The sequence below is a fragment of the Ciconia boyciana genome, chromosome 9 (genome assembly GCF_034638445.1).
Source record: "Ciconia boyciana chromosome 9, ASM3463844v1, whole genome shotgun sequence".
Lineage (NCBI taxonomy): Eukaryota > Metazoa > Chordata > Aves > Ciconiiformes > Ciconiidae > Ciconia > Ciconia boyciana.
Window position 1 is genome coordinate 39,096,767 of NC_132942.1, and position 12,063 is coordinate 39,108,829.

General features: G+C 37.0%; 1 protein-coding gene across 5 annotated transcripts in view; it reads right to left on the reverse strand.

Annotated features, from left to right (window-relative positions):
- Positions 1-12,063, reverse strand: part of ADAMTS18 (ADAM metallopeptidase with thrombospondin type 1 motif 18) — an 80,118-nt gene that overhangs the window by 13,036 nt on the left and 55,019 nt on the right. For all 5 annotated transcript variants that reach the window (XM_072873383.1, XM_072873381.1, XM_072873382.1 and 2 more), the window contains 2 exons: positions 3,621-3,762; positions 2,150-2,276 (listed from right to left, as the gene is read on the reverse strand). In XM_072873383.1, coding sequence (XP_072729484.1) covers positions 2,150-2,276; positions 3,621-3,762 — 269 coding nt within the window. The remainder of the gene's footprint in view (positions 1-2,149; positions 2,277-3,620; positions 3,763-12,063) is intronic.

Genomic DNA, 12,063 nt, shown 5'->3' on the forward strand with positions numbered 1-12,063 from the left:
TATGGGAAATACTACATGCCGTGATATTCTGGGCAGATTGCTCAGCAGAGATATTCTGGCATAGTTTCACTCAGCTGAATGGCAATCTGTTAACTTAAGACATGGTCCTACATGTAGATCCTCCATACATTAATATATCCTAAGGATTTTAAAACTAATTAATTAGTGAGTTGAATTGTTTTCCCTAGAGGTGGCTTGGGGCTTTTATGGTTTTTCTTTTTGTACTCTTTTTAGAGTTCAAGTCATTAATTGTGTTTTAAAGTAGTAAATCTAAGAATATCAGAGCAATTTCAGCAAGAAAACATTGCACTGCATGTCAAAATGGATATTCAGCATTTTCAGTGATAGGTATACCAGTGGGTGTTCAAAATACATCAGGATCTCTGGTTAACAGAAAGGGAAATTTTGTGTGTTGTCAATAGAAATGAATATGATTTTGGTGAAGCTTTATAGCATAACAATGCCACATCAAAATGAAGGTAAGCATAAACAGCTTAAAAAGTCTCCTGGGACCTCCATAGACAATACATTTCTGTGTACATGATACTGAGTTTATTGGATAAAAATAGTTCTGGCAGAAGATAAGTTGCATATGAAAAGATTGTGTTTGGCTACAAAGATTGCTTAAAATTGGTATTGAGACAATCATGTGGCTAAATGCAATCTAAAGAAACTGCTGAAGCAGGAACATGGGGCTCTCATGTAACATGTTACCATTATTTAAACCTTATCTCTATCGTTTTGTGGTCATAGTGTATAATTTGCCATTTGGATTTTGTGTTCTCTGCTGTAATCTTTAAATTTTGCAGGAAATTCCAAACTATTACGGGACTATTTTTTAGTATGTTCAACATATTGCAAACTATGGATTTTTAAATAAAAACAAAGCCACTGCAGAACAAATACATCTTTTTGCTTTGCCCCATCATCCTCTTCTGGACTGGGGGAGATGAGGAATGCTTCCTATTAAATTTCATTAAATGTGCTATTTTATGAAGTATGGGAGCGGGCTTAGCCAATTGCTTTTACTGCCCATTGCTTTTATCACCGCAGAGTAAAACCAGTAGATGACACCAGGTCTACAGCTTTCCTCCATTTCTCCTTTCCTCCATTTCCGCCTTCTGCTGCCTGTGTGCTTCAATGCATCTTCAACTGTCTTTATTTCCCACTGAAACACTCTTAATTTTTTCAACATATCGCTTTAGAAAATCTCCTGTCCTGGAAGTCAAAATGTCTTGTCCAACATAGTACAGCTTTCCTGATTTTTAGTATAAAATTAAAATAATGCTGAGGTTGCAAAGTCAGGAGTCCAAAAGTGAAAAAAACAGCAGAGGAAAGATGGCCAATGTGTCCTTAAATCTACCCATTTATATTCTAAGCCACATAATACTGTGTTTAATTATGTGAGCACACAACATGCTTTTTTCTAAAGGACCCCTCCTACAGCTACTATAAATCAGTGTAACTCCCTTGTTTTTAAAGGACCTCTATTGATTTAGACCAGCTGGATTCCAAATGCTTATCTATATGTCAATGTCTTCCTTTGCATCTCACCTTTCTTATGTCTTTTGGAAAATAAGAGTGTTCACATAGGCAACGTCTTCATATTTATTTTTGTGGACATCAGGAACATTGCTGACGATTTATTTGGTTTAGGTAGTCCTCTTCTTGGTATCATAAATCTCTGTGGGGCATTTTGTCCAAAAATCACTAATTACACTTCACAAGATTCTTTTAACCTAATCTAATATGTGGAATCTGAGTCATGGGGCCAAGCTTCCACACAGGGAGTAGCACTTTACTCAGGAAATGGTCTTATTGATTCAAGGTGAGTAAAGGTGGCAGAACAGGCCTCTAAGTAACTTAGATTTACTCAGTGTCACATAGCTAACCCCAGCATGGTGACAGAGCTGCAAGCAATCCTCAGGAGGTCTTGCTTAGCAACATTAGAAATACCGCCTCTATTATTATCATTGGGCAGAAGCCTACACAACTAACATTTTTAAACAATTACTGTTTTATGTTACAGAATAAAAGTGGGTTCATCTAGCAGGCTATACAATTCTGTGTGCCTATCGGAGAGGACTTCTTTCGTGGCAAACTCAGTCATAAGGCACAGCAAAAAGGTACAAAAATAAAGAGAACTTACTATGCTGGGCAGGGATTAGTATTGCATAGTTTTGTTTCAGTTAAAGGCTTCGTCCTTGGGCCACAAAAGGAGGAATTAACTCGTGTACGATGATCTTCTAAACAAATTGCTTTCGCTGTAATGTGTCCTATGGAAGTATTAGAAAAAAATATAGTAAAGTAAAGATTTACTCAAAATATAAGAGAAAAAGTAGTAGGGAAGAATTTTAACTAAACAAGTCCAAGCTCATCCTTGGTACAATTCCACTGACTTGAACTAAATAAAATAGGATTTAATTTGGCAACATGTGTTTAACATTAATTTCCTTCTCTGTAACACAGGTACTGTTGAAGTCAGATGAAACATTTTAGTTATAAACAGCATATTTGCAGAATCTTCCCCCAGCAAAAATTAGTAATTCTTCAAATCCTAATTCCCTGCAGAAACTAGCAGTGCTTGCTTAGAGGTCTCCTCATGCATTTGCAAACCGCAACAAAACATTTTGCAACTTTTTACAGAATATCATTACAGACTTCAGAATTCTGCAGGTTCCTGTACCTAAACTCTATCTAGTGTCAACATCAGGACAGATTACAGAGAAGACTACAAATGCCTTAAGAGATGAAGTGATTTTATAGATCTATATTTTAATTGAGATGTATCATTCACCTCACACATGGTTCATTGGGCACAGCAAGTCAAATTTGGAAACACGGCTGTTTCCATCTTCTTGATATCCATGCTGCAACCTTCATTTGTTTTAAAGGGAAGCAAGAAAAATACAGTTGTCATATTTTATGTCTGCAGTGCTCCTGGTGGGTCTTTCTTCCATAAACAGTCTACTGAGACGCTGTGAAGTCTGACAACACACTAGCAAGATATTCCTGAATTTCCCCTGGACTTTTTTGCCAATACAGGAGCATAACACGGCATTTCCTTGGTCACCCAGTCTTATTCTTTGGTATTAAAGACAACTGCATCATATGGTCTTATTTATATGACCCAGTTCCAATTTAAGGGCCACTAAAATTTTAATTCTCAATTCTTTTTGCAGGACTTCCCACATGCCAGTTTTCTGCTTTCATTACATCCCAGAATTACTTTCACTGACAGAACATCCAGGATTTAGACAAACAAACAGATGGTCTGCGCAAAGCAAATACCTAGAGGAATATGGTAACAAGAAATTCTTAGCTTATACAGAATTTCAGACTTTGACCTGGCAGAACTCAAATATTTGTAATTAAACAGTGAGAAGATCAGGGTGCAAGTGACATGAATTGAGACTGGCATGATTTTTTTTGTTACTATAAAGGAAGTATGAATGTACTTCATCTATGTTTTAAGTTGTCAGATCAAAAATAAGGACCAGGTGTTCAGTGTAACCCCCTGTATGTATTGATACACGTTGCAAAATTAAAGGCAGCTGAAATGTCTGAGATGCTTTAAAAAAATGAAAAAGAAGAGGACTGGCAATTGGAAAGTTACCTACCACCACCACAAGTAGCTGAGCACTCTGACTGCACCATCACCCAGGAGTAGCTATGTTTTTTGACAGAAGTCTTGTTTTCATTGTTGGTTTTGGAAAATGTATATTCCCAAGCAATCCCAGGATTTTTGCCTTGTAACAGGATCTATAGAGGGGTATTTGGGGTTTGTTTAAAAAAAAGGGGAAGGAGGTAAAAAAAAAAAGAAAAGGATTGTGTCATTCTGAAGGAAGATGAACTAAACATGATACACACATAATACACACCATGTTTGTGAAAGAATTTTCAGTAGACCTAATTTTTCAATACACTAAAAGCCATCAAAGTAATTCCTAAATAGCAAAGCGTTTGCTTGGACTACACCTGCAGGGCATATAACAGAAGAGTGCAGAAATACATGGTTCAGCATAACGCTTCTTTAAATGAAAAGGCATTTGACTGGATTGGTGAAGCAGAAATGCCTTCAAATGTGAAATATCATCCAACGACTTTTGGCAATGCAGTATTAGTCACTGCCCCTGCCCCAGCTCTCAGTGCTCTGCCCCTCCAACTGGCCCTTAACAAGTGGGTCCCTGCGTTCACTGGGGGCTCACTGGCAGGTGCTGGAGTTTGCCTTTGGGCATGGGAGAAATTTCTTCTCTTTTAGTAAGCAAAGTCCAGGCTAGCTGATCCTTCCACAATGCCTTCTATGAATGAAGAAGCCTTTGCCCATTAAGTAAGCAGGACTCAAATGCTTTACTGAAAGAAGCTTGAGCAAAGCAGTAGTATAGCTGTGTGGGGACTGGGAAAAGAGGTGGCTAGAGATGGCTTCCTCAGTTCCTGATGCTGAGGGTATAAATTTTTTTTTTTTTCCTGCTTGTAAAAACGTTTTTCTATGTGGACTGGTGATAAATTTTGTTTGGAAGACCCTCAGCTGGTATTTTTCTCATGATGATTGAAGCTGATAAAGCTTCAGGCCAGGAGAGGACCCATCCCTGCGCGTCTCCAAGGGAAAAAAGATTAGAAAAATCTTTTATTCATTATTTTAGCATAATGTATTAGAAAATTTATAGAAAGTGTGATTACTGACTACAATAACAATCTTTGTCATTTAACTCAGGGAGCCTAGCTCTCGCGGGTGTACTATTTTAGTGGTGAATTATATTGCAGTTTTCATGTAGGCAACTTTCTAAAATTCACTGTATTAATTTCAAGTCTGAATTATAATCAATGCAAGATGCATGAACATCTGACACATACCTAAATTTGTGGAGAAATTTCTATTTAACAACATTTATTTTAGAAACTATTTTTGGCAGCAAAATGCATTTATATTCATACTTAATAGAAAAAGTGCAAGAGTTTACAGTTACAGAGCACTACTAAGTTTTAATTCTTCACAAATATGGATCTGGTCATAGTAATGTAAAGAGCAGGTGCAGTTAACCTCAGTTCCTAAATATGCTTTTTGATAAGCACTAGCATTTCAAGTACAATTTCAGTCTATGTTAATGATTACCATTCAAAATATTAATAAAATTTCAGTTACGTTCACATGATGTCTAACCTGAGTGCTTAAGCAATCCATGTAGGTAGAACTGATCTCTGTATAGACTGGTTTCATAAAATAGCAACAAACTTGCATTTATGTCATTTGAGACCAAGAAATATAATAACATTTTGAAATGTAGCCAAGGGTTTTAAAGTATTCTGAAAATGTGCCTATTGGAAAACAGAAATTACCCATGACAATGAAAATTCAGACCAAATTTGCATGACCTCCAGCTCAATAATGTTGAACACATGAAGGATCTGGACTGCATACTGTTTACTTTTCTAGAAGAAAGAAAAACGGGTGCTATATTTTCCATTCTTAGTAGCCAAAGATTTTATTTCAGTCAGTGAACCTTAATAATGATCCAAACTGAGAATATAGCAATTAGGACTGTAAAAGGCAAAATACTTCCAAAAGTATTGGAGAGTACGTGCCTTCTCATTGGAAGATTCAGATTAGAAGATCTTCCAAGCACCGGTAAATTAAAGTATTTCATGTGAAAGTTTTCATCTCACCCATCCAAGCTTAATTCAAGAACACCTTAGAATACCTGTGAGATTACGGAAGAAATAGATCTGAGATTGATTACTGACCTCTCTTTTTACTGAATATTCCTGATAGAAATAATATTACTATATCTGCTTTGGGGGTGAGTCATATATGTATATATCACAACTATTTTACAAGAACAGGATTAAAATCAAACACTCTGAAATTAGGAAACATTAGAATTGAGACTGCTGTGCAACTCACGCTGCCCTGCACAGATGCACTCTGAATCTCTGGATCTCATACTGTCTTTCCAGGAAGCCTCTACCGCGTTCAGTGCTCACAGCACATGGTGCTTGCTAATGAGCATATTACAAAGTTTCCATATTTTACTTTATACTCATTCATCAATGTGTGGTTCTGTGCCCTATTTGCTATGCTCTATTGAAACCGTTACCAGTGTAACTTTTTTCAGGACCTTTCTTTTTTCCTTGGCTATTCATCACTATCTGATGTAAATGTTTTATAAGATTTAACAGCCCCTTCAGATGAAGGAAAATATGTCTTCTATAGAAATTTTTATTTTTAGAAGGCTGTCCGACTGCTGATAGCAAAAAGTCCAACTCTGTTAAAACAGCTTTTCCACAGTCACTTTGAATCTGGAACCTCAAGTCCATGGGCATTAGAGTTTCTAGAAAAAACAGGTTGCAATAATATGTGTTCACTCTACTGTCCTCCTCTTAAGGACAAATTGAGACAAATATCTAATGTATAAAGTTTCAGAACATGTGCTTCAGAAGAAAATAGGGTGCGTTAACCCTAATAAGAATTGAGCCCTGGAAAACTATTACTAAATTAAAACAATTCCTTTCCTGATTTTTCTTGCAGACCAGACCTCAAAATGCTTTAATTTGCTTTTACTCATTGGAAGGGCCTATGAGTCCAAGGTATTAGCACAGATCTCAGCATCTTAGGCAGCCAGAAACAATTTCAGAGAGTAGCTTTATTTTCTTCTTGTTGTGGAAAAGATCTGGCTAATGTATGAACAGTCAAAGTCAGATTTCCTCTTTCATGGTCCTATGAGGATGTACTTTCTCCCGTTTCAGGAGGTGCTCTGTGTTCCTTCAAGTGCAGAGGCAGAAATTCTATCTGGCCTTTAAGTAAGTCATGTGTCAAAAGAGGAGGAGGTTTTGTCCATACCTCAAGACCTTGTGTAAGGGTTAGCCCTCGTCTCGTTTGATTCTGACAACTGTCATAAAACTGTGCTATGTCAGTGGCCAAGAGAACAGTAAAGCTTAAAACTTTTCTAATAAAAATATCTTGAAGTATTAGACTGAACACTTGTCTTCTGAAAGTGCTCTTTACGTTGTGATAGTGGAGGCAAGAAACAGAACGAATGCATCCTGAACAACAGAATTCAGAACACGAAAGAGGGAGGATGAGAAGGTAAAAGTGGCAACCAGTTATACTCCCGTTAGAGCAATATTCTCCTGGTGCTTCAACAGAGTGGAGGGAATGAAGAGGAAATGATCTCAGACGAGTTAGGACAAGACATGTTAGTATCTATCACTTCAGAGAAGAACCACACAATGATGTAAGAAACTCACAGCCTCCAGCTGAGTGAGTGCCTGTGGGGTAAATCCTGCACAACAGGCAAGCTGGGCCATACACATTTTAAGACCTTGGGCTACACCCCCTTCTCACGCATTGGAAAGTAGACACAATTACGGCAGGCAAATGAAGTGAACTTCCTCTCCGTTTCCTGGCCAGCAGCCAAAGCTGGAGCCCCTTCCTACCCAGCAGACTACAAGAGGGAATGTTTACAAAGCAAGAGCTGCATCACAGTCAGGTCTCTTCCCTCCTGTATCATCCCAGCTATGTAGAAAAAGGGCAAAATCAAACTCTGGAAAAGTATTGGAGACAAAATACTGCAGGGCACAAAACCATATACTTTAAAGTCCCTGGCACTCAGCTGAAAAATAGTATACAATGTATAATGTTCAACCAAGTTTTCATCAGGAATGCAATACTATTGCAAAGTTGCGATTTTGCCAAAGTAATGAGCATGTAAAAAGTTTTCTATCGTATTTTCAAACATTCATTATAAAGCCCTTCCTTAACAATCCAATAACTGAAGCCTGCATATACAGCCAAGTTATCAGACCTACAAATTTGGAAAGACCTCCAGTGCTAGTCTACTTAACTGGATGCATTCCAGCATCTTTTCAGCCAACTGGCATTTGCTCCCAAATTTACAGCTGGCAAACAACCTCCTTAAACATTTCCAGTTCCTCAATAGAACTGTTTAATGTCTACCTTTAACACACCAACCACCTGACTTCAGACACAACACTCAGCAGCTCTGACCGCAGGGCGCAGAGTTATAAAATTTACAGCTTCTTGAGTTCGAAAACCACAGACTCTACGGCTGGAATCTGCCAGATCTATTCTGAAGAAAAAGAACTGTGGCTTTCGCTTAGGGCACAAAATGTTAAAACAATGGATAAATTGAATTCTCCTGAGTAAAGAACCTTTTCCTTTTGCTGCTAATTTTGATTTCAAAGCTAAACCAATAAATTTTCTAAACTAGCTGTGCATCTGCTCCTTTGTTTGAGATCTTTTTTTTCCCTATGGCTATCCTAAGTTTCCAATACAATACTCTATTTTGCAGGTCAAATTTTTGACGAGCCTATCAACATTGCTTTGTTATGATTGACTCTGTGCTTTTCAGGTGTTTTTTATTGTAAGATGTGTATGTGAAGTTACTTGCAACACAGTGAATTAAAAGAGTTTAATTTACACAAGGTAAACTCTTCTTTCTTCCACAATATTCTGCCCAATGTATAGGAAAGCATACTAATGCCTGGCATGTAACAAGCTGAAAAAAAAGACTCTATCTCTGTGAAGGACTAATAGACATTTACAAATCACTTACAGAGTGAAGGTGAGCATAGAGAAAATGCCAGGTAAAGGAATAGCTACTGTTTACCCATATGTGCTTCATGTATTTTCATCTTTACTCATTCTGCATGTGCAGAATTTACAAAATGGGCATGAGCCCAAACTTTGAATCCCAGCATACACGGTAGCTTTGATCTGAGTCTTCAAATTGCACCTACATTTCCTGGGTCACTCCCATGCTTTGTAAGTCTTTGATAATTTCTTTAGGTGGATGTAACAGAATCAAGCTATCTGCGGTGAGCTGTCAATTACAGCAGTAAGGACAGACGAAGAAGTTTGTCTGTGTGGAAGACTAGTGCCTGGCTGTGTTATGCTTGCGAGATCTGCAGTTTTCATCCACTGTGAATCTACATGCTGTTTAATAAATATTATAACATCCAACATCCTAAGCCCAATTCTTATTTCTCTGTTCAATCAAGATTAATTCCATTTATGAATCTACTCTGGTTTCAGTAGGATAAATCTAAGCATGCAGCACATGATGCTGGTGGAAGACTGTTTCAAACAAGTCTTAAAACAGGACCGTTGTCTTGAATGGGCAGTTATTGGATGGGATCCTTGACAGTGGCTAAAAGCAGGAGCTTCAAAGGAAAGTGAGAGAACACCTGTTTGGAAAGCACCAGTAAAGGAAGAATTACCCATTGGTTACTTAAGCCAAACCTTAAAACAAAAGGGGTTTTATCTCTTCAGTATTTCTAAAGTCACTTTAAACACAATCTTAACTAAAAGCTTATGACAAACTATTGTTTTTCAAGAAAGTCCACTAAGGTCATTAAAAAAAAAAAAAGAGTATCCTTGAAAGGTCCTGTATGATCTCATTTCTACTTCAGCTGTTTCAAATTTATCTTCTGTTGTTATTGTGTCTTCATTTTTTTACTGTTCACATGCTAAATGTACAACCTTCAGGGATACTGTCCAGCTAATCTCTCCTCACTAAAGGAGAACCCTTTTATCCATGGTATTGAATCAACATCTGTATCTTATAAGCACATCTTAGCTCTCTTTAGCTTACTTTCTCTTTAGGGGAAATCAGAACAAATTTATCATCTAGTAGCTAATAATAAATGTAATGCTTTATAACTGCAACTTGGCTTTCTCCCAGTGGCAGCTAGATCACCAGTAAAGTCATTCCACCTGGCCTCCTTTCTCTTTTTTCCCCCTATTGATAAAGAGGAAGTGATTTACTGGTTTTAATTAGACATATTCCTGCCTTGAAGCTCCATTCACCTTCTCTTCCCGTGAATGTCTGCCTCTTTGCAAAGTATCCTTTCCATCTGTTACTTACTGCTGTCAAAATAAACTATCTTTTTTCACAAAGATTTCACAATTTCTTGATTCAATATTTCACCAAGTTTGAGGTAAACTTCAGTGAGGATACTGATCCTCTCTCGTCCTGAAAAACTTTACAGCGCTTTCTCAAATCGTATTTGACTTCTCAAATCAGTCAGTTCTTCATCCGTTTATTGATAGAATGGAAAACCAAATTATTAAACTCTCATGTTTTTAAGTTAGTTTATCAATCCCGGTCATGCAATACTTTTCATGCCCACATAACAGTTCAGTTTCTTTTGCCTTTTCAGAATCTTTCACGTAATTTGAGTCAGTCATGGAGGGTGACTACTATTTCAACAAATGGATGTCATGAGCGAACCTCAGGAGAGTTCTGTATTGATAGAGCCCTGTGATGGCAATGTCCCTTGTGCCCTGCTAGCCTCTTCTGGAAAGTATTTTCAGCAGTTACTGGTGCCCACTGGCAGCCCTTATTTGCAAAGCTAGATAAATGAATGATGAATTTTCTGTTTGTTTCTCCTCAAGTTCAATATTTTTCAGTTAGCAGAAAAACACTGACAAGGTCTTTAAATTGAAAGTGCTGACCTTAGATTACCTATGACCAAATGACAGATAAATGAGCTGAACATATTCAACTACATTAAAAAAAAATTCCAGCATGTTTCCATTTAAGATGAGAAAATTATGCTACAGAAACGATATTTTAAAAACCTGGTATTAATTTCTGATGCTAGATTATCATTTAACTATCATATTTCTACCCCTTTGACCATTGTCTGTTATTTCATCTAACCTGAATCTGACCATTTGTGGAACTGCCTTCTGAACCCATGAATATTTTTCATTTCAGCTTTTGTTTGTTTCTACAAACCCACAATCACCAAAGTATCAATAATACTAACTTCAGAAGGATACAGATACACAAATTCTGAAGGGCACTGGTTTACTGGTTTTTGCCTGCCCTCCATCTCTGAAGTTAATTCTTGAACAATCCAGAAAGGGTTCTGATGAATTCTAAAATCTCATCATGCATTTACACTTCCAATAGTTGTGCTCAGAAAATACTAGTCCTACACATTTAATTCCATATTCATCTCACAATGTTCTCCTCCTCCTCAGAAAATATTTGGCCACTATAGTTTGTATTTTTTCTCCCACAACCTAGTTAAATTGTAGATTCACTGCCCTTTGTCTTCTTTGGTATGACTCGTTCCCATAATTACATACATATAAGATATGTAAATATATATGTGTATATTTATTTTTTTGTGAAATTCCAGGGTAAATAAGCACTTTATCAGTCTTCTTTTTCTCTGTTACCCATTTTTGAATAGTGTTTAGGACTGCAAAGTCTGATTAAATGATACATGCTCAGCTGAACTATTGAAAAACCTGATAGAAAAATAGATGCAAACTGTACAATAAGATATAAATATAAAACATTTTGTAGAACTGCAAGGCTGAACTTGTGATATGCAAGACAATAGGGAATTTTAAGATTTTTTTTCTTATTTGGGTTTCCTCCTTCTCTCTTAATACATGCTTCAGATGTTTCTTTCAAGAAAATATTTTGGAGAATGACTGCATTTCAAAGGAAGCGATTGCCTTGAGCACAGACTTGCCAGACCTGTCTGGACCCATACCTGGAGAGCACTGGTCCCATTCTCTCCTGTGAACGTTGCTCAGAGGACGTGCGTAACCTGAACTTTCTGGATACGTGCAGGCTGATTTGCATTCAGAAACACAGTCGAAAACCTGGACTGTTTGAGTCACCACACAAATGTCTAGCAAAACTATGACTACAAAATTAAACAGGCACAAGCTGTGTTAATCTGTCTGTCAGATCATAGTGGAACAGCAATAAATACACCTACAAAACCTTGTATTTTCTGCTCACCTGAATAATAAAATTTCCTGTATTTATGCATGCAATTTATTCAATTTCTCAATGCCTGCAGTGTGTGTTTTTACAAGGGCTTGCACTGAATTCTTCTGGAAAAAAACTAATCTAGAAAATAAGTATTAAATTTCTTTTGAATACAACCTAATTAAAAAATGAAGAAAAAAATATCTAAACATTACAGGAAGAAGTTGAGGTCCAAACCCTGGGAAGCCTTATCTTACTGAAAATCAACTTAATTCGATAAAAAATTGCTGACAGGACTTTTTTCTGT